The following is a 23,856-nucleotide window of genomic DNA, read 5'->3' as shown; positions in this document are numbered from 1 at the left end:
CAGCCGAGACCTGGTACGCGGCCATCCTCTTCCCCTACATTTATCTTCCTGTATCACAAGCACAGGAAAGTCATGCAATACACCTGGCTGGCATCTGGGTATCTCCAGAATAACTACAAAGTGCTGAGGAAACATGTTCTAATGTCAATGTGTAAAAAATGCTATGGCCTGTTACACTGATTTCGGACTTCAAAAAAAAATTTGTTTTCTTTTACATTCCTTTTCTTCAGTCGCTGGAAATCTTTCTGCTGCATTGTCTGTGATGGTAGCTGGCTTCTTTGAAATGCACAGAAAGCACTTCCCTGCCATGGAACAGCCCCTTTCTGGCAAAGCTCTCACCGTTTCCTCCATGCCCTGTTTCCACCTGGTTCTTCAATACATTTTACTTGGAGTGGCTGAAACCCTCGTCAACCCAGCCCGTGAGTAACAATTTTTTCACCTGCTGCTTGAACAGACTGAATTTTCACACGGAGCACATCACCTCCAGTGGCTGGAGATCTGTTCACGCCCTGGAGATGGCCCACGTTGCTTCAGAACAAGCCTATGTATCACCCACATGTTTTAAAAAAAAAGTCTAATTTCTCTTCATTCCTTTAGTGCATACAGACAACTATTTATTCTGCCTGAATGTACACAGGATGGAGTGGAAGGTTTACTAACCGGGTAAAAGGAAGCAATCATTTGGTCAGATACACGACAGGAGGGAAAAACTCTGCTAAAACCTGGAAGACAACGTCAGTCTACTCAGAGGCACACTTTCCTTTTTCCTCCAACCCTCCCTCTTCCCACCCTCTCCCTCTCATTCACAGATAAACTCACATATATATACTGCCCCCCAAAATGACATTTGTAGTGTACTCTGAGAGTATATCAACATGCAAATGATATGAAAATTTGACTCAATTTTCCAGATAGCTCAACGTCTTTAAATTAACACTAAATTAAGTGTGATCACTCATGTTCCATAAGACAGGTTCAAAATAACTTTATTAAATATCAAGGGTTTTCTGCGTATCTAGATTGCTGATATTAATTAAACTAGCCACTTAAAAGTACATCAAAGTATTCCAGGGACTTCCTGCAGTACAGTAAGATACGCATGTGTGTGTATTTATCAGTGTGACCTGTTGCTTCTTATATGTCTACCTTCCTCAGATTTCCCTGCACTTGGGGATCCTGACTGTAATTCAATCACCAATTATACTTTATCAGGATTATTTTTGTAACTTCCTATCTTCCTACCTCCAATCTCTCTCCCATTCCCTCTCCCATTCTTCCTTATATCCCAGCATCAGTCAGCTCACAACTTTTCGAGTGATCATCCTAAATGACAAGTCTAACCACTTCACTCGTCTAAAATCTTCAGTGATTCTATTATCTTCAGGTATTCTTAAATTCCTTAAATATATGTGTATATTTAATACGTATATGCACACATATACAATACCAAGGCAATTTGGTGAAAAAGTCAAAATAAAATTAATGGTTTGTGCAATTACAGTGATAAATGTACGTTAGACTTCTTGTTTATCATTTTAAATCATTTTGTTCCAAATATGATGCATGAACAAATGATTTTATGAGATTCTAAAATGTGGATGTCACTGTTTGACACTACAAGGAATACAAAAGAAGTATAAAAGAATGCCACCACACAAATGTTTGTGACTTCCCTGAAGTTTCTAGAAAATTGTTGGAAGCATTCAGTCAAAAATTGCATAGGTTAGATGTGAAGAAAGGCAATGAATGAAAGTGATGAGCGAATGCAGTCAGGAACTTCCTAGCTAGCTCAGCAACTGTGGCTCAACGAACAAAAGCCAGAGAGGGACTTAAAAGTCTAGGCTGTTAAGAAGGCATGTCATGTAATATAAATCACTTAGTCCTCCCATCCTTAATTTACCTATTTGGAAATTGAGGTCCACCTAAATCAACTGACTTATTCTCTATAGAGGTCTTGAGGTAGGGACCAGAAGACTTCGGTTTTGATTTCCAGCTTTGTCACTTACTATACGTGTGACCTTAAAAATTCATTTAATTTCAAAGCTTCACCTTTTAGATCTTTAAAATGGAAATAATTGTAATTCTTCCTTATATCCCAGCATCAGTGTAACCGTCACTTGAGAATTAAATGACATAAAATGTGAAAGGGTGTTTTGAACTGTAAAGTCAAGAATCACTCCTTCGGGAGGCAGTAGAGCATTGTGGTTGATCTCCATGGTCTTAAAGTTGGACAGACCTGAATTCAAACCCAGTTCTGCCACTGACTGGTTGTGTGACCTTGGCAAAATTGCTCTGCATTTCTGAGCATTTTGCATCATCTATAAGATGGGGAGGTGTTGTTGTAAGGACTAAGTGAAATATTTTAGGTAAAGGAACAAGCAGAGCATCTAATATATAGACAGCACTCAGTAATTAGTGGCTGTAATGTGTGCTGTTATAATTGTGATTAATTGTGATCAATTTCCAATCTTTCATGTGAATGAACAGTCCAAGACTCAGGGCTCAAGCACACATGTCCTGCTCACAGCTTTTTCTACCACATCTCCCACAACTTGAACACCAAGAGACCTGACAGTGTGAGCAGAATCATGTCTTCCTCACAAGTCATCCTAGGTCCCTTTTCCTCCTTACGTCTCACCTCCAATCCAACAGCAAGCTCTAGTCCTCACTCTGAAATCCAATCTGAATCTGGCCCTGTCTCACCATCTTCTTCGCGATCCACCTGGTCTCTAACCCCAGTTCTAGCCAAGCCTCCTAACTGGCCTCCCTGCTTTCTCTCCTGCCCCAGGAACCCAGCCCCTTCCAAACAGCTCTCATGCTCGTTCTAAAGCATCAGTCCTATCATTCCTCTGCTTGAAATTCCACAATAGGAATTCGGAGATAAATTGATTTGGCCTCCGTGGACTGTTCCAACTACCTTTTATAAATTCTTCCCCGTGACCACTTCACTAGAAATTTGGTGATCTTCACTCTGTGTTTCTAAGGTGGCACACTTATTTTTGCCCCAAGGTCTTGAGACTTATTCTTTGCTCTATCAAGGATCCCCCTTCTTCTGTTTTCAAGTGGCTGGCTTCCTCTCGCCGTTGAGTTTTCTCAAAGATCTCCTCTGGTCATCTCATCACTTTCCAGTCCATTACCTTGCCCCATTTTTTAAAATAACACTTGTCAGAATCTAAAATTATATTATTCATAAGTGTCTGCTTATGGCCTGCCTCTCATTATGAGAAGGTATGATGTGGAAGTCCATTTTCTCACCTTTCTCTGCCTTCTTCTGTGTTCTTTCTTCCTGAAAAGTGCATGTACATGGCAGGTGACAAATAAATATATTTTGATTGAATAAACAAATGAATGAATGAGATTTGTAGCTATATCTATTGGGGTAGAATAAAAATATATTATTCAAATTACTGACAGTGTCCTACCTTGATAGCACTGAGATAGGAAGCACAGCAGATCACTTCCCAAATTTCCAAGGACATTTCTCACGCCACTGAGCCACGCTGTGCACTGAAGATGATCTGCAAGAAAAAAAAAATAGAAAACTTTTCAAATTATGTCTTAAGCATGGCAGTGTAGACCTCAGCTATCTCATAAACCTGTGTTTGTTTATTCACAGAACACCGTGTGGGTGTCTACAATGTGCCTGGCACTGCTCTGGGAACTTAAGACACATGGTTAAAAAAAAAAAAAAAGACAAAACTTTCTGCCATTGTAGAATTTACATTCTACCAAGGGGAAAAAGATGATAAACAGTAAGTGAAACACATAATTAAGTTATAGAGCATGTTAGAAGGTGATGGGTGCTATAGAGGAAGGAAAGACAGAGCAGGAATGTCACGCAGGGAGGGAGCGGGTTGCAGCATGAGGACATTGGTCAGAAGACACCTCAGTGGCAGGTGACATTTGGGCAAAGACTTGAAAGAGCTGAGGGAGTCAGCCACATGGGTGTCTGGAAAGAACATCATTGCTGGAAAGGCAGTCAGTAGGTGCAAAGATGGGAGTGTGGCTGTCACGAAAGTCAAGGGGTCTCATGCAGTTGGAAGAGTAAGGAAGGGAGACCCCGGTAAGAGATGAGTCAAAGTGGCCGTGGTAAGGACTCTGATCTGGGCTCTGAGTGACATGGGGAAAAAGTGGCATGATATTGCTTACACTTAAAACAACAAAAGAAAAACCCTCTCTCTGCCGTGGAGAGTATACTATAGTGAGGAGAAGGATAGATGGATTGAGGTGATAATCTAGGGAAGACACATGAGTGTCTCAGATTGGGACATAGCAGTATAAGTAGCAAGAAATAGTCAAAGTTTAGTCACATTCGAAGATAGGCCACTAGAATAAGTGACAGAGAGAGAGAGGAGTTAATGATGACACCCAAGTTTATGACTGGAGCAGTTGGAAGGATGGAGTTGACGTCTATACAGATAAAAGGCTACAGGTGGAGTAGGCATGAGTTTTGTTTTGAACATGCTGAGAATGAGATGTCAAATCAAGACATCAAATAGGGAGTTGGACAGCCAAGCCTATAATTTGGTATTAAAGTAGGAGGTGGATTCAGTCTGAGAGTCATAAGCAACTTGGTGGTATTTAAAGCAATGGGACTACCTGAGATCACCTGTGGAGTCAGGGTACATAGGGAGTCAGTGTAGACAGAGAAGAGGATTCAAGAACTGAGCCCTAGGGGGTGGGTGCAGCTCAGTAGTAGAGTGCATGGTTAGCACGCTCAAGGTCCTGGGTTCAATCCCCAGTACCTCCAGTAAAAAAACAAACAAACAAAAAAACTGAGTCCTGAGGCACTTTATCATTAAGACATTCAGGAGAAGATGAGAAATTTGCAAAGGAGATAGAAAAGAAGTGATTACTGAGAAAAGAAGAAACCAAGAAAGCAGCATCTTCGAAGTCAAATGAAGGAAAGGTATCCAGGTATCCTCATCCAAGATGAGGACTGAGAATTGACTACTGAATTAAATGACTTAGGGGTTACTGGTCATTTTGACAAGAGCTTTTTTATGTCTGGAATGGGAATGCATAAAAACCTGATCAGAATCATTTTAAGGGATAAGGGGAAAAGAAGAATTGGAGACAACTCATTTGAAAAATTTTGCTGCAAAGGGGAACAAAGAAGTGAAACAGTGACTGACAAAGGTATGAAGTTAATAAAGGATTTTTTTTAGTTTGTATTTTTTTTAAGGAAGAAAAATGATGGCACCATACATTATTCTAGTGGGAATGATTCAACAGAGAGGGGAAGTTGATGGTGTCAGGGAGGGGGAAATACAAGTTGAGAATTTGGTTTTAGAGAGTAGCAAGCATGGTTCACCAGTGGGAATAGTTTGGAAGGCAGAACACGTGGATGCAGAAACTCATGGGTGTATAAATATGGGATGGAGATTCGATGGGAATTGTCTTCCGGCTGATTCAGTTTTTTCAGAGAAGTCAGATGCCAAGCCGTGAGCTGTGAGGATGGGGAGGGCATTTTAGGGACTGGAGGAGAGGGGAGAGGCAAGAAGTTGTTGTCTAGGACAATGGGGGAGAGAAGGCACTGGGGAGATACACAGAATGTTGCCAGGGAGCATTAAGAGGCTCTCTGAGGTTTGTGGGCGGGAATTTAAAACAAGTTGCTCAACATGGTTATGGGTTTTTCTCCAGTCACATTAGGCTGCACAGATACAGGAGTAGAGACAGCAGTCAGTGAACTGTCTCGATTTTCAGAAAACAAGAGATAGGCAAAGAAATGGGGGAATGTGGAAGAACATGATTACAACAGTTGGCCATGCGACTTAAATTGGGTAAAAAAAAAAAATAGTGAGAACATGAAGGGCATGAAAAGGGCGAAAATAATGAAGGAGTAATGGACTGGAGGTCCTGCAGGGGTGCAAGCATTTCTGTGGTTGAGTAGCAGAGAGTAAGCTGGGAAGATGGAAGGTGGTAGTTCTGGGGGCGGGGGGTGGTTCACAAAGATGAAATTACGAAGTGGTGATAATTATTGCTCTAGGGCATCGGTTGGCCAACATTTTCTGAAAAGTAAGTAGCAGACAGTCTCTGCTACACCTACAACCAAAGTCTCATCGTGGTGTATAAGCGGTCACAGACAAGATAGAATGAACGGGTGTGGCTGTGCTCCAATAAAACTTTATTGACAAACAGGTAGCAGGCTGGACCTTACCTGAGTGTAGTTCACCAATCCCTGGTCTAGGGTACCAGCTTTAGGGTGTGACCACGCATATCAGTGGTTAAGGTAGAGTGGAAGCCAAGGACACTGGAAAGGAGGTCAAGGAACTCAGACACCGAGACATGGTGGGATGGAAGGCTGGAAGGATGATCTGTATGTACATGTTAAGCCTGCCGAGAATTAAGGCAGAAGTAGAACTGGAGAGCGTGCTCGTCAGAGAGGAGCTGATAACTTGGAATAATAGAGAAAAGTGTCCTAGAGGTTGGCAGCTGACAGTGCAGCAGAGAAATATGAGGTGATAATCGAATGACATGAGACTCAAAGCTGAAGGTTTTCAGGAATGAGGAAGGAATCACGATCTGAAAATGGTTAACAGGATGAAGTCCCATTTTCTAGGACGGTGGTTCTTCTCCATGTGTTCAAAATCACTCCTCACCGAATGCAATGAACACATTTTAACTTGTTTAAGAACGACTAGGGTAAAAGAAATCCCCGGCAATGAGTCCCCAGTAGCAGTGCCTCAGGAAGGAGGCTGTGGCCTGATAGTTGGTAGATTCCGGCTACGCTGCGATGCGGCGTCTTTGCAAATGTTAAGCAGCCTCCACCTGGGGGCACATTTCAGCTCTCCTTGGCAAGAGGGCCAGCCTTCACGCACCCTCCTGGATATTTTTTACTGTGTCTTCATAGTAAAATGAGAATTTGAGAATAGCGGTAGACGTGTTGATCATACCTAGACTATAACGTGCTGAAAGAAGAATTATGGAGCCTCAAAACTCAAGTTGATGATCACCGAAGTCGAAAAGGATCAGAACATGCAAGTAGATGCCTGAAATTGGAGATCCGAGGACTTGAAACGCCAAGTCCTCTAAAAGGGAACTGGAGGCTTTCAAAACGACGAAAATGACACCAAAGAGAGATTAACCAGCAGGCAGAGAGCTGGCAAAGTGCGTTCATGAATTATGCACCGCACCAGAAGTTCTAGCAAGAGAAAAGCATAGGATTAATAATTAACTAGCAAAGTAATAATGGGCTTGTACGTTCTGCTTTTTCTCCGCGAAAGAAATCAGCCGGCTTCGTCTTTCTGCCTGTTGTTTGTCTCCTCATAAAGAGGAAAGCTCACAAGCCAGATCCTTTTTTATAACCGTGAGTCACTTCTTCCCAAAGGCTCTTGAGCATTTCCCCCCTACTCTCCTTTGGATCTTCCTAAAAAAACAAAAAACTTGCAAGCCTGGGCTCGGGCTCTGGCTGGTGATTTGCAGCGCACGAGAGAGCTGTGGTACCCACGGCCGGCCCCTTGCTGTCAATATTGGAAGCCCTTCTTCATGGTATCTTATTTATCACCAACACTATCTTCATCTCCAATAAGCATCTGTGGTATTAAATACCTGGTTAGCAGTGCCCTTAATATCGTGTGTGTCTCTGCGCTCCACCCTGCCAGAGTTTAAAATCCAGGAAAGATGTACTGATGCATTTTGCCACCTTCAGCCTGGGCACTCAGCACATCTGGAGCACAGAAACCCTTTTCAGTATTTATTGAATGATAAATAAAAGTATGTGGAGAACACACAGAAAGCAAAAGAGAAACTTTAAATGAATGCAGGAAGGGACATTAATACATTGACATTAGGTATTAAGGACATTCGTTTAAAAGTGCTGGACGAATGCCGAGTTTTACCAGGGTTAAGGACAGGGAAACCAGGGCTGAAGTTTTCCTGAAAGGGAAAGGAGGAGTGATAGAATCTCTTTCTTCTTAGAGAGAAGGAAGCTAAAATTTAGTGTTTACAGTTTATCGGTTTTCTGTCACCATTTTTCTTTTTTAAAAGACCTTTAACGTTTATTTGTAATCTCTCAATGTAGAAAAATTTGCAAAGTACAGGAGAGAAAGAAGAAAAATTAAAAATCCATATTTCAACCACTCAAAGCTAAAACTGTTCATGTTATTTAATGTGTTTCCTTATAATTTTTTGCCACTCATACACAAAGGAGAGAGATTAGTATAATAAACTCCCACGTATCCACGTTCCAGCATCAATAATTTTCAACACATGGGCAGACTTGTCTCATCTCTACCCTCATTCACATACTCTCTTCCTCCTTGCTGTATAATTTTGAAGCAAATCGCAGATATATCATCAATATTTAAGCATGTATCCCTAAGGTTGCCATGCATATTTTAACATAGTTATGTTGATACGATATGTGTAAAATTATATATTCTTATTTCATTTTTAATTGTTTGGACTTTTAAAATTATTTTATAATCTTTTTTATTGAAGTATAGTTGATTTACAATGTTGTGTTAGTTTCTGGTATGCAGCAAAGTAATTTGGTTATACATATATATATTCTTTTTCATTATAGATTACAAGCTACTGAATATAGTTCCCTGTGCTATATAGTAGGACCTTGTTGCTTATCTATTTTATATAAAGTTGTGTGTCTGCTAATCTCAGACTCCTAATTTATCCCTCCCCCCTTTCCCCTCTGGTAACTGTTAAGTTTGTTTTCTATGTCTGTGAGTCTGTTTCTGTTTTGCAAATAAGTTTATTCGTATCATTTTTTTAGATTCCACATATAAGTAATATCATATGATATTTGTCTTTCTCTGACTTACCTCACTTAGTGTGATCATCTCTAGGTCCATACATGTTGCTGCAAAATGGCACTATTTCAATCTTTTTTATGGCTGAGTAGTATTCCTCCGTGTATGTGTGTGTGTGTGTGTGTATACATACCATGTTCTCTTTATCCAGTCATCTGTTGAACACGTAGGCTGCTTCCATGTCTTGGCTGTTGTAAATGGTGCTGCTGTGAACGCTTGGGTTGTATTTATCTTTTCAATTTACATTTTCTCCTGATATATGCCCAAAAGTGGGATGGTTGGATCATATGTTAACTCTATTTTTATTTTTTTAAGGAATCTCCATACTGTTTTCCATAGTGGCTGTGCCAAATCACACGTTTATTTCTGATATCAAAAAAAATTTAATTGAAATTGAAAAAAAAATTGCCTCCGTGATTTTCTTTCAACCTCCTGCCACCATCATTACTATTATCTCAATGATGACCTGGCGTTAAAAGATAACCACTTTGAAGACCCAGCTATTGCTTCTCCTTAAATGGGATAGTTTAAATGCATATAAAGGGCTTTGCACTGTGCCCCACACAGGTAGGGGCTATGTGATTGGTAAAATTAATATTGTTAAAAACAGCTAACCTTCTTCAGTTCCTACACGTCAGCATTACAAAAAACACTTTTCATATATTATAGCAAGTAACAGTTACAGGATCTCACAAGTGAGTAATGATCTTACCCTCCTTTTCTAGAGAAGAACATTGAGGCTTAGAGTGTTTAAGTAACTTACCTAAAATCACAGAGGTAATAAAGAGTCGACCCGGTGTTTTAGCATAATCTTCCCTAACTCCAGTGCCCACGCTGTTAAGTTCCATGCTGATTTTCTATGATAAATTCAAGTTTTCCATAAGGAACCTAATGATGTATACAGAATCACAGTGTTATAGACCTTACTGATAGATTACCATGAGACTATCCAGTACAAGCCTCAGCAATATCCAAAATTCATAAGAAATACTCAAATTGGGGTGAAATTCGGGTGAATATATTGGGACACTCACCCACCAAGTAATCAGATTTTTCTGATAGCTACACAAGAGTATATTTTGCCATTTATTATTCCTTGTAGACATGTGTAAATTGTAACATCATAACGTATCTTACAGTAGTAACTTTAACAAAGTCCAACACAAATTTTGCTTTTCTTTGTGGTATGGGCAACACTAATCTGAACAGTATCCATGAAAGGATTTGAGAGAGAATGTTCTAAATTCTGACCTTCTCTTTTCTTCTCAGTCTCTGCAATACCATGCAGATTTGTTCCAAGAACCATCAGAGGAACCTTCATGAATTTTTTGACACTGCTCAATGGATTTGGTTGTTTCCTGGGGGCACTGCTGGTGGAGCTGGTATACCTCATCTCAGAAGGTAAAAATGGTTTCCTGTTGTGCTTCTATGTATATTGATTTGATGACTAGAGAGTTGAGATACAAAACCTTAAGAGAGGGGCTTTGCCACTGTAGTCTCTATTTTTTTTTAATTGATCCACTTTTGCAATTAAGATAGAATTAAGATAGGAAGTAGACTCTTGCTGTATTCATTAATTTCTGGGAATTGTTTTTCTTTTGATAGAAGGAGGTAATTACAGAATGTCACTTCTCATGAGACCCTGTCTGCTGTCTTTCTTTAGTGTATTTTAAAATAAACTGGTCATTATATTCTGATTAGGTCTTTCAATGAGGCTATCTGCAATAATGTTTCAGAGCAGGCATAGAGAAACCTGAGCAAAGGTTAAGTTCCGTGTAAATATAGGCGGGTGGGGCATCTGGATGAGGCTTTTTGCCCTCAGATATTGTCTACGCGACCAAAGAGAAATTGTGAGTTGAATAACAACTGATCTTGGAAAATTTTCCCTGTAGATACTTTGTCCAGGAGAAACAACCAATCTCAAAAATTCACCTGCAACATAAAAAGTACCACCCTTACATGTGCTGGTAGAAAAATTAAACAGGGTGACATTAAAGATTAGCTGTCACTGTGAAATAAATGTCGTTGGCCGTATTTTAAATCCAAAGACTTCTTCCTTTATTTGTTCTAAGATGTTAATACAGCTTAAAACTGATTAAATTTACTTTTGCTTGTTTTATGGGAAATATGGCAAGCTGATTCTCTGCTTTCAAAAATACTTAGAGTTGTGCCTTTAAAATAATGTAAAGGAATGTTCATTTGTGTTCCCTACCAATAAATTTAATTTACCTACTTCCAAAGTATGGGAAAAAATTCTATGAATGAGAAACTCCTTTTAACACTAGGTCTCCATTCAAAAAATGTTATTGGAGGACCCACTCTGCTCCAGGCACCACAGTGGGCACTGGAGATACTGTGGCAAGTAAAATAAACTTCCAGATCTCACGAAATACCCAGGGGTGTAGGGGAGTGGTAATGTTCTAGGGAACAAATCTACAATCCTTGCTTGTTTGGGTCAAACCCACTGCTTTTCTTATTTTAATTGAGAACGTTCATCAGAAGCATGTATTGAATACCTACTACATGCCAGGCCTTGTGCTGCATGGAATTATGTGAGATATGGTTCCAGTTCTCAAAAGGCTCAATTCCAAATGGTCATAACTAAGCATGTGAACTGTAGCAAGTTATTGACATCTCTGGTGATTAGAGTCTTCATCTGTAAACAAACAACAAAGCACTGGTTTTAGGATTTTATAAGATGAACTGGAAAAGTCTTACCTTTATCTTTACTTGAACATCTTAGTTGTTGAACATATGTTTATTTTCCTCAACATGACTCAATGAAGATGTTTCTGAAACTTTGCTTTAAAACAGTCTATAATCAAATTACATTTGACATATTCTAGAAGAACTGCAAAGTCAAACATGACTTTCATTTTCTTGTTTATATAAGTCTAAATTTTTCATTAGCAACTGATCGAGAGTCAGACCAAACTTCACAAGTTAAATTCTCCACAAGGCAGTCCTCATTTTCATCATCAGACTCAACTTCAGAGGTCCCCAGCGCTGCCATCACTCCTGATAAGCTAGCTATAAATGTGGAGACCCCCACAACACTCCCTCAGGCTTATAAACTTGCTAGAATGACTCACAGAACTCAGGAAAGCAAAGTACTTATGATTACAGCATCATTATTGCAAAAGGATACAAATCAGAAAGAACCAAAAGGGGAGGAGCATAGAACAAGGTCTGAGAGGGTTCCAAAAACGAAGCTGCTTTCATCCTCAGGGATGCAGTGCCCAACTGGCAAATCAACATGTGACAATACACAGAGAACTGTCACCCAGGGAAACGTATTTGAGCTTCAGTGTGCAGTTTTCATGAGGCTTTATTACGTGGGACAGGATTGACCGAACTATTGGCCATGTGGTTGAACTCAAGCTCCAGCCTCCCTTCTCTCCCCAGAGGTTGGGCTGATATCCTGAAGCTCAAAGCCCTTATCCTCCAATCCATATGGTTGGTCCTGGCTGGCCAGCCCCCACTCTGAGTCATCTCATTAACATAAAACATTAGGGACCAACCAGGAATAACAAAGACACTTCAATCACTAAGGAAAATCAACAGTTTTAGAGTTTACCACCCAGGAATCAAGACTAAAGGCCAAGCAAATTCTTTATTACACACAGCTATCCTTGCAAATACATTTCACTGAAAACCTAAAATTATTTTGGGAATCTGCATAGTGCGGTAGGACCTGTTATATACATTACTGCATTTATTACATCATATAAAGTTGATATTACTGTCCTTATTTTTGAAATGTAATAATTAAGACAGAAATAAGAAAATAAAAGTGCTCCAGTCAACACCACTGGCCCCTGACAGAGATCTGACCCTCTCAGCATTCTGAAACCAATGCCAATGTTGATTTTAAGATATCAGACAGCTGTGAAGAATCACCCAGTATGAGGGATTTTTAATAATATTTGTTACTTCTGCAATCCAATCTCCTAAGATGGAGACCTGCATATAGGATATTACTGATAATATTCTAGACACAGTAAATGATGGATTAAAATTTTTTATATAATTTTGGCAGAGTTTGGTGCCAATGAAAGGAAGTTTACCAAGAACACTTTAGCAACATGGATGTGAGGGGGTGGGGCAGTCTCTAAACTTGTATCAAAAGAATACCTTTGAAATCACTGTTGATTAATTTGATTTACTTCTTTTAAGTGTTTTTTTTTCCCATTTATAATAATACTGTGTTGCATCAAATCACATCCTGATAAGTTAAACTCTTACAATTGGATGTTACCTAGTCTAACATTATACCAAAAGCTGGAATATATACCAGCATATTCTAGTGCCCAGAAAAATTCTCTATTTGAGAATTATCCTGAGTCTGCCTACCTGTTTATAACTATACTCCACAGAGTAAGTCTAATTTTCTATCCACTTAGCAACTCTTCAAACATTTGAGAAATATTTGGAGAAATAATGTGGTACGACTTTAGGAGTTAAGAGCGTATATCCTGTAGTCAAACTATATGGATTCAAATCCAGGTAGTTTAGTTGTGTGTCTTCATTTGCATGCCAATAACAGCAGTAAATAATTCACCCTGTTAGGATTAAGATATTAACATGCACAATAAGTGCTCAATAAAGATAGCTATGATTCCCCGCTATTTTACAGACAAGCCACTCCAAATATTTCATATTGCATGAGTCCCTGATTCTTCACTATAAAAGCCCCTCCATCCACTAAAACAAGTAACAATTAGTCAGTATCTTTCTTAAATCATGGTTTCCAGAACCAAACACAATACTCAAAACGGATACAACCAGGATAGATAAGTTAGGTTTAGCAACCTTCTCTCTCTCTCCCTCTCTCTCTCTCTCTCTCTCTCTCTCGTTCTCTCTCTTTCAAATACTAACAGAGATTGTAGTGACTTTTTCAGTAGTTGCATCATGTTTATGGTCAATTAAAACCTGGGGGTTTTTTAATTTTTAACGGTTGCTCTCAGTTCAGTTCCAATCATCGTATCACCATTTCTGTTTCTAATTACATCAAGGACCTTATCTCTATCCTTGATAAATGTCAACCCATCATCCTAAGTAACAGACATTTTAAAAACTTGATTCTGTCATCCAGTGAATTACTAATCTTTACTTCTTTACCAGCTTTGTGTCATCGGCAAATTTAGTAAGCAAGTTCCTAGACTTCTTCCAGCTACTGGATAAAATTGTTGAATTGGACAGGACCGAAAATAAAGCCTTGTGGGAAATTCCTAGAGACCTCACTGCAAGTTAATGACAATCAAGGGAGCCTCCTCTTTTGGGTAAAATCAGCCCCCACTTCACCTAATTATCCTCATTCTGCCCACACACTCCTCTGTCATCCCAGAATGACGTCACAGGAGACTTTGCCACATGTTTTTCTGGGAGTAGGATTCATCTGAGCCTGTGGCAGTCCCTTTAGCCATCAGAATAGCACTTACCAAGAAAGGAAATGAAGCCCATTTAGACAATTTGGTTCCAGTGACCGTAAGCTAGCTTATGGGGACTCATTAGGGCCCCTAAAAGACAGTGAGCCTTTGACTACTGCATGACTCTGGATGGTTTCAGGTAGGTCACTCTCTCTCTAAGACTGTTTCCTCTTATTCAAATAAAAAGGGGTGAGAGGAATGCACTGCACTTCACATTTCTCAGAGACAATGAGAGGATAAAATTAAATAATATGTTCGAACCATTTCAATGTCAGAGATTACTTTAAATAGAAAATAAAGCCATAGCAGCCCATTTGTTTAAAAATAAGATCAGTCTATTTAATCAAACAACCAGACCAATTTTTTTGGATAGAACCAACCACACTGAAACGAACGCTATGTGAAAAGTGTCCCATCAGCCTCACAATCCATTTAGCATGTAGGATATTTTAAACCTTTAAGGATTTGTGTCAGCTGAGCATGTGTGTGTGTGTGTGTGAGTGCGTGTGTGAGTGTTCGCACACGACTGAAGGAGATGATCCGCTATCACAGTCTCCCCGTCTCCAAGCTACATTAGTCATTTTTAGCACCGGGATGGAGAATGGTGTGAATGCGGTAAATTCAAAAGATTTCTCGAAACTTGACTGTGCAGACAGATAACTGTTAGAGTGACATTTTCAGTACAAGTGAGAAAACTGATCCTTCTGGGATCGCTAACTCTGAGTGCTTTAAAGGAGAAGATACGAGACTAAACCCATCCTCCCACACTCATCATTTCAGGAATAGTTTATCTAAAAGTAGCAATGCTAATATAAGGGAGTGAAGTCAGTCAAACTGCTTATTTCAACTATATCCCATTAGCAACCAGATCAATTTTCTCACATGCATGAGTTCGAGCTTACCTTTTGACAAAAATACCAAAATAGAATTCAGTGAAAAGTGACATCTTAGTTACGGATGTGCAGGTGATTGAGAGATCCTAAGCCAAATGTCTCAGAGAAAAAGGATAATTAGGCTGAATCAAGAGGTCAAGGTGTACGTCTTCTTGTCCCTGTTAGTCCTTCCTCTTCAGAATTCAGGAAAAGAGCAAAGACTTTAGCTGTTTAATTCCCACCAAGATCATTTTAAATTAAAAATGTCATCTTTTAAAAATTCTCATTGAAATATCTATGATTATTGGGACCACTGACAGCCGTGTCAGTGTGAATCACAGAGTTGTTCTCGAAATAGGAATTTGTAGTTGCAGTAAACTAGAAAGAAGAAAATATTTGTGTATTTGAACCCATGGAAGTGAATAAAGTTATCTAGTGTGAACATTAAGAATGAGGAGAAAAAGAGCCCAGGACCTAAACCTGAAAAGCCTCAAAGGCAGAGGTTAGACGGAGGGGAAACGGCCTGATGGGGAAAGAAAGGACAGCGAGAGAGGTGGGGGAAATACACACACACCTATGTGTACATGTGTGTGTGCACGTGTGTGGGCGTGTGCACGTATGCACGTGTGTGTTCACTGACGATAAGAGAGAGGATGATTTCAAAGAGGAAATGGTTAATTGTGGTAAATGCTATGTGAGATCGAGTAGAGTGAAGACAGGAAAGTAGTCCTTGGTTTAGCAGCGTTATGCTCACTGATAACTTTAGCAAGAGTCATTTTTTCAGCAGTGAGAAGGGAATAAGCCAGATTGGAGTCAGGTCAAAAATACCTAGAAAGTGAGGAAATGAAGGCATCACATCTAAACAACTCTTTGGAAGAACGTGACACTGAGGAAGACTTAAGAGACAAAGTGGTGGCTGGATGAAGATGCGGGCAGATTCGCCAAATGTAGCAAAGAAACATACAAGACACCCAGTTACATTTGAATTTCCTGTAAACAATAATTATTTTTTAGAATAAGTATACCCCATGCAATATTATGGACATACTTTACATAAATTATACTTTATAAAATGATGTGTGCAATATTTAGGGCATGCTTATTCTAAAAAATGTCATGGTTGTTCTGAAATTCAAATGCAGCTGTGAGTCTTGTATTTTATCTGGGAAACTGAGCTGTGGGTTCAAGATATTTTTTTTTTTTTTAATTTTCAGAGATACCTGAGCATATTTAACTGATAACAATATCTGATATAAATGAAGAAGATAAAAATGCAAGAGATAAAAAAAGGGGGGTGGGGTATGTTAGCATGTTTGAGGTCCTGAGTTCAATCTCTAGAACTTTTATAAAAAAATAAACAAATAAAAAATGTTTTAAATGCAAGAGAAAGAAGGGAGACTGGCTTTTTATCGGAGGGTGGAAACTTATTTCCTGTCCTGAAACAGAAGAGAGAAAGGGGAGGGTGGATGTAGGTGCGAGCAGATATGTGGTTCTCCTGTTGGGAACATCCTGGAGACGGCCTTTCAAGGGTCCAAGAAAGTACACGAACCATTCATGAGAGCAAAAGAGGATCAGGATGGGAGTGAAGAGTAGGAAGACCAGGAGGATACGAACTTCACATTGCGAGAGCAAGCAAAGATGATTTAGAAGGGTTCTGATGGGTGGCAGTGTTGAAGGCCCAGCTGACATGAGTGATCATGAGGCATGACACTAAGCCATCTAAAGAATGGCTTTGCCCAGGGATACTTGGGGCTCAGTGCAGGCATGAAGCTGTCTGGTAGATTTTAAAATGGTCTAAAGATCACAAGGCATAAGAAGAAAGGCACAAACTCTATTTCTGAATTTAAGTAATTTGGGGTAAATCTTATAGGCTATTTCCCTATGAATATATAAAAAATGAGAAATGCTTTCTTCTTCAATTCTGAAATTAAAAAGTCTACACCATTAGCTAACATGGAGTGGCAAATGAGAGAACAGACTGTACAAGCAAGCAGATATTGGGCAAAAATCAGTTCCTTCTATATCTATGATGTTATTTAAACTCAATATTTTACTATTTTAAATAGCTCCACTTAGAGATTGATTTATTAATTCAGTCCACAAAAAAACATTAGGTTCCTACTATGTGCAAGGACTGGCTAGACACTGAATTAATAATACCAGGGCTGATGTTTAATTAACAAGAAGAATCTTACAGAAATATTTGACACTCAAATTAATATCAGATATATTCATTTGACTAATGCTATTACAATTACAGTTCATAGCTAATGGCATTATCGGGCTATTATCACAAAGCATTACCTCTCTTCTAAAACTCATTTCCATGATAATTCTTTGAAATCATCATGAGAACACACTATCTTGATGGGTTTTTACCTCCCAATGCTCTTCAAGAGAATGAAACCCCCCCAACCCCTTATAAAAAAGCTTGTTATCCCAAATACCACCCAGGCCAGGGCTCCTGCAGTTCAAGTGAACAATGCATAGCAATTTCTCTACAATTTTGAAAGACACGATGTCCCTTCTTGGAAAAGGCAAGCTGACTTCATTTTTATCCGCAATTCCCAAGAAGTAGCAATGCAAATGTAAGTCTCGATGCAGACATTGTTATGAGAACAAAGTATTGAGCATGTGCAGATGCGGGGCCCAATCTCAGTTCCCCCATTCATTCAACAAATATTTATTCTGCCTCCTTTACATGACTTTAGGCAAACAGTTTAGCCTCTCTGTGCCTCTGTTTCTTTGTCTGCAAATTGAAGGTGTAATAATTTGAGTAGTTATTAGATAAATATGAACAAGTGGTAGAAAAGCCAAAGTTAGAATATAGTTGTTAGGTATTATTTCCTTCAGGTATCATGAAAATTAATGTGTTTTAAAAATTAACTCAGGTAGGAGAGCTATGAATCTCAAATGAAGCATTTAAATCAGGTTACTGAAAGGAGGAAGGAAAGAAATTAACATTTATTAAGTGTCAGTTACATGCAGACCTTGCTATATGCATTTCACAAAGATATTATTTCATTAAATCTTCACAATTCTTCAGGGGTAGATCTTTGTAGCCTCATCATGTATAAGAAGAAAATGAGCTCAGAAAGCTATAGAAGTTGCCCAAATCATATAGCCATGGTGAATTCCTGATTCCAAAGCTCTTTTCACTGAACAGGGTTTATTTCCCAGGACACAGAGGTACATCCACCCTGGAGAATGGCTGTTACATCTTTTTAATTGCATACTTCTTTGCTCCCAAGCAAAAAGCACGTAGTGAAGGGGGTAGCTGTTGCTTAAAATAAAGTCAGATATAAAACCCATCTCAGTTTTGTCTCAACCATTTTGGATGTCTGCTACATGACCAGCATTATAAACTCACTTTTTAAAAAAATCTAACAAAGTTTGAGGGAAATAATTGCTCCCTGTGCCCAACGATCATTTGAAAAATTCCAAAAGGCACGTTTTAAGATTTTCAAAGTTCCACTGCATTCAAAATAAAACAGTAGTTAGGAAAAAAGGGAACTACTGCATCTTCCTCCAAAGAGAGAGAGCCGAAATCTACCTTGAATCCAAAGCAATATGCTGTAGCACTTAAAATAAGGCCATGTAGACTTGAGGTATTGGGTAAATCTAGGATTTCAATGGAGAATACACTAAAATATCACTGAAGGGTTCAGAATTGACCAGCTGTTGTTACTTGGGGTATTATAATTTCCAAAATAAAATCTTAGGACCGTTTCATAAACAACACATAACTTCCAAGTTACCATATCAAGGCTGCTACCCAGTACTTTGACTGCTGAAGAAGAGTTGGTTGTGATGGAAAACCACCCCTCTCTGTTCTTTTATAATAAATCAGAAATGGTTTTTAGCAGCCGAATTTCTCCAAAAGTATGTTTGATGAAGTGGTTTTAAAATATTATTTTTCTGCTGTAAAGATAATATAGGATGAAGTAATTCCAAACCATAAGGGAAAGGGGAAAAGATTCTGAAAAGATGATGGCACTTATTATTTGGGTAAATTTTATTCCAAAAATTTTTAAATTTGGGTGTGTAGGTATTAAGTTTAAATAGGTATATATTTTAAACAAAGTTAGGGTCTGAATAAACCCTGCTGAATGCTCAATAAACAAATTTGCATCAAGTACCCACCTTTTTTTCTTCCTTTATGAATATTTTGAACATATTTCTGTGTCATTTGAAATTTTCTCCAAAAGAAAAAAAAAATCTCATTTTTAACAATTACTTGGTGTATTTCATTGAATGGATAGATATATATCTTCATTTAATCTGTCTTTCCCTTCTCAAGGAATGTTTTGGCTGTTTCTAATTTTCTAGTGCTATAAATATTACTAAGGTGAGCATTTTTTTAATATAATCTCTAACTACTTCAACTTATTGCCTCCTTAGAATAAGAAACTGGAAATGTGATTGCTCTTTCGATGAAGATAAATATTTTAAAGACTATTGAAAAGTAAAGCCAAATTGTTTTCTAAGAGGCTACATCAATTATGCCCCCATTGTGGAAGGACAATACTTGTTTCAATGTACTAATTTCATATTATAATATTTTGATCTTTGTCAATCTGATTAGCAAAAATTATATTCCATTGTTACTTTAACTTGTATTTTTAAGAACAGGAAATTGAAATTTTTAATGTTATGAACGTTATTACTTTTTTCATTCATGAAATGACATACATTCTTTGCCCGTTTTTCTTTTGGTCTATTTGTGTTTTTTCTTATTGCTTTATATGTTCTTTTAACTTTAGAAATATTATCATTGTAATTTATTGCTAATATTTTCCTGGTTTTAACTAAACATTTAATTTTATAGATGAGTTAGTTTTACATGTGTTTTGCTGATGTATATAGTCAAATCCATCAACATTTTTCATTGTGATTAAAGTCATTGCATTTATCTATGGTTATGGAATTTTAGTAGATTAATACTTTGAATAGAATTTTCTCATTCATGTGGAGTCTATTTTTGTGTTAAGATAACACTTATTCGATACAAATAGCCAAGTTTCACAACATAATATGATATATGTTACAAAAAGTTAAACCAAAACTATTTCACAACCATACGATAAATGAAATGAAACTGATCAGCTAGTGAAATACACTTTCATATATTCTTAGCTCTTAGTGATCTTAGGACCGTTTCAAGACTATCATTCTGTCTGTGCCTTTCAGTTGCCTCTTGAATTCAGCTTAGTATCACCATCTTTTTACAGTTTTATGATCTATATCAGGTATTACTAATCATACTTCTCATGGTCATTCTTCATTTATAAAAATATAATGAATATAAAAATCATACTTCCTATGGTTTATACTTCTAGATGAATTTTAGGATAACTTTATTAGTTTTACCCAAATCCTATTTTTATTTTAACAAAGTAAGTAAAAGTTGTCTAGCTAATTTTAGGGGAAAAAGAGCTTTCACAACATTTAGTGTTCTAAGTATATACCTTTTTAATTTATTTAATTAACGTACTTATTTAATTTAAAAATTCAATTCAGTAAGATTTTCTTTTCTTCATATATACCCTGAACATTTCTTGTTAAAGTTATAGTAGGCATTTTATGCTCTTTTCCTTTTTGCCATTATGAATGGAATCATTTTCCCTTATTACAGCTCACTGAGATAATCACTATTCCATAGGGAGGTCATTAATGTTTGTGTCTTTATCATGCATATAATTTCTTAAACTTTCCTACTAAATTTGTTGAGAATATTTTAGTCGACCCTTTTAAGTTTACAGCAAAATTCTCTCATCTTAAGATAAATGTAATTTTTATCCTTATTTCCAACAATAACTGTTATGCTTTGCATCTTTATCAGGACCCAGAACTTCCAGGGCAACGTTAGTACCAGCAGACAGTCACATTTCATCCTGCTCATGATCTTAATAGGAATTTTTCTATTTAGCATATTTGTAGATTTATAAAGATAATCTTAAAGGATATTCTTTATCAAGAAAATTTCTATTTCTTATTCTCTAAGATTTAAATAAATCAGGTTAAATTTTATTGAGTGCTCCTTAAGCAGCTCTTGAAATCACCTTTTGATTTTTCTTATGGTTCCTTTTTATAGTATACTTAATTAATATATTTTTCAATATTGAATCATCTTAACAGACACGGGATAAACAATCCTTAGTAGCATCAATACTTGATGATCTCTTGCTCTGGAAGATCCAGAGGAAAGATTCATTTCTTCCTAGGAAATTAAAAGGTACATTTAGGACCTAATGTCTCTTTTGAGGAACATTCCTTGTAATATTTCCCTGCTATTTCTTGCCGTTAAGATTTTTCATTTCTTCTTGGTTTTATTTTGGCAATTAATCTTTTCCCAGATAATCATCCCAATTCTGTAAGTTTTTTGGCCCTAACATAGTGTACTCATAACTAAACATTGTTATCTCTTCGGTTCTTTTGCTGTGTATTCTGATTGGATTTGTCACGGTTTTTGTTGTTGTTCTTGCATTTTCCTGCAATGAATCAGCTCTTAGAACTATCAACTCTAATATGCTTGAAGGTACTGATTTTTCTGCTCTCTTTATTTCCTTCCTCCTACTTTCCTTAGATTTTTTAAATTTATTTTCTAGCTTTTTGTTTTGAATAGTTAATTCATTTATTCTCATTTTTTTCTTAAAAAAGTGCAAGAAATAGCATTATTCAAATTATTTTTGCCCTATCATTTTTAACCCTACTCCAAGACATTTAGCCAACCTTAATTTGTTTCTACATAGATCATCCAAGCCACAGAAAACTATAGAAAATACCTCTTGTGTTTGTCACACACATGCGCACTTTCTGTTTTGCTAAGAAAGAGGTGTTTGGTTGTGTGATGGTTCCTTGCCCACAGAGGAGAGCCACAGCTGCCATTTATTCTCGTTTTTACTCTCAAAATGAAAGCATGCGTCATTAAATGTTTCTCTTGATAGAATTTGTATCTGTATGCCTAAATTTGTAAAGGAAATTTTCTCGTTTTCTTTATTTTCTAAATACACTGTGATTGTGGGTTTCATTTCCTCTTTGACCAACTAGTTATATTTCTAGGACATTTAGTTTGTCGTCGATGTTAACCTAAACTTCCATAAATTCTATAACTTTTCTTTGTACTAAACAATGTTGTAGTTTAATTACATTCTCACCAATCACACTATTCTTTTTTATTGAAGGGTAGCTGATTTACAATCTTGTGTTAGTTACAGGTGTACAGCAATGTACCAATCACATTATTCTAATTCTCTACATTATTTTCCTTTTTGCTTATTCTATCAAAAAAATTATCAAAGTGTGATATAAGCATTCACAAGAATTGTTTGTCTACCTGTTTTTTATCTGTGTTTACAACAGATTTTGTTATTTTATTACCTAAGGGATGTTCTTCGATCTATCTTCAATTTGAATTGTGCTTTTTATCAATATTAAAAGATCCTCAATGTCCTGTTGACATGGTTTTCCCTTTGAATTCCACTTTTCCTGTACTTAGTTTTTCTGCTATTTTGTTTTTTTTTTTTTTGTCTTTGCCTTATGAGTTTCTATTATTATTACTACTATTATTTTAATCTTTGTCATTTTGTGTTGGGGTATTTCTGTAAGCAACAGTAATAATGTGTATTATCATCACTTTTTCCCCTTCATATGGATTTTTTTCTATTTACTCATCCTCAAGGAAGAGGTTTACTGAGAGGTCGTACTTACTGAGAATGTGTATGGCTTTCCTTACCTCTGGATATTTTCCATATTTTTGCCAAAGGCTTCTGTTACCGTGTCCCATTAAAACCCGAGTTAGGCCACAAGCAGACTGCTGAGCTGAAGTAAGAGCTTTCTCTGCACCATTTTCTGGTTCCTCAACAACCTGCATCAGACAGTGTGACTATAATTTGCAGGCTCAAACATACTTGACTCTCAGCGGTTCCTTAGAGCCCACATTCATCTGTAATGACACTTCCTAGACACAGTGTCCCTGAGTGTGTCACGGTCCCACTACTTCTTGTGAAGGGAAGTGAAACCTGTCAGGCTGAGGACTGGGCAGTGCAGCTGATCTGGCTGATAGGGAACTAGCCAGAGGGGTAGAGTTTCCTGATGGATGGGGAACACCTGACAAAGGAAGCAGGGAAACGTGTGGTCAGGCCTTCAGGGCTCTGGGATGCTCGAGACATAAAGGCAGCACATAAAACATTAGGCCTTTCAATACAGGGCATATGATGGGGCAGGAATAAAGTATAGTTCTTTTTCATATCAGCAGCTTTGTGCTGTTTGTGGTATTACGGCCTGTGTGGGTCACCGTGTATATTTCTCAACCATGTTTCAAAGCCTTAAATTTAGTTGACAAATTTAAATGACTTCAAGAGTCTCACATGAGGTTGAATGTCAATTTCCAGGACTTAGGTGGAAATGTCACCAGGTGTTCTGGAAGTTTGGGGGAGGAAGCTATTTCAAAGACTGCTATCGAGACATCTTTTAAACAGTTGAGAAGATGTTAAGGAAAGTCATAAAAGCACTGGCCCCTTTGGAACCCACATGGGGCTGTGGGCATGCAGTTGTAAAAGTAAGAAGTGAGGGTTCTCCTGAGCAGTGTGTCCCTTTATCTCTCTGTGCCTTCACTTCACTCTTCAGTTAATAAAATACAAGAGCTGGTTTAGGTAATTCTACAGTCCTTTTATCTCTAAGATCACTGTGATGATTTAAGATAAATAGAAACATTTTATTGAGCACCTATAAAGTTTAATGCTCAAGAGTAGTTACAGGCCCACCCCAGAGACACTGCAGCTTCGT

The 23,856-nt window shown here is 37.7% G+C and overlaps 1 protein-coding gene and 1 long non-coding RNA gene across 4 annotated transcripts in view; one reads left to right on the top strand and one right to left on the bottom strand.

Annotated features, from left to right (window-relative positions):
- SLC15A5 (solute carrier family 15 member 5) overlaps window positions 1-23,856 on the top strand; it is a 71,379-nt gene that overhangs the window by 33,806 nt on the left and 13,717 nt on the right. Inside the window, exons 6-7 of the mRNA XM_010946481.3 lie at window positions 231-419; window positions 10,038-10,169. Coding sequence (XP_010944783.2) covers window positions 231-419; window positions 10,038-10,169 — 321 coding nt within the window. The remainder of the gene's footprint in view (window positions 1-230; window positions 420-10,037; window positions 10,170-23,856) is intronic.
- LOC123614455 (uncharacterized) overlaps window positions 1-23,856 on the bottom strand; it is a 71,421-nt gene that overhangs the window by 39,431 nt on the left and 8,134 nt on the right. For 2 of the 3 annotated variants that reach the window (XR_012503968.1, XR_012503967.1), the window contains exons 2-4: window positions 11,289-11,424; window positions 9,532-9,656; window positions 3,423-3,518 (exon numbers count right to left, since the gene is read on the bottom strand). This is a non-coding gene — a long non-coding RNA (uncharacterized LOC123614455). Of the gene's footprint in view, window positions 1-3,422; window positions 3,519-8,901; window positions 9,240-9,531; window positions 9,657-11,288; window positions 11,425-23,856 lie in introns of those variants that run through there. The other variant, XR_012503969.1, reaches the window with a different exon arrangement.

Source organism: Camelus bactrianus, chromosome 34 (genome assembly GCF_048773025.1).
Source record: "Camelus bactrianus isolate YW-2024 breed Bactrian camel chromosome 34, ASM4877302v1, whole genome shotgun sequence".
Classification (NCBI taxonomy): Eukaryota; Metazoa; Chordata; class Mammalia; order Artiodactyla; family Camelidae; genus Camelus; species Camelus bactrianus.
Note: the sequence above shows the minus strand (reverse complement) of the source record. Positions and strands in the feature narration are given on the sequence as shown.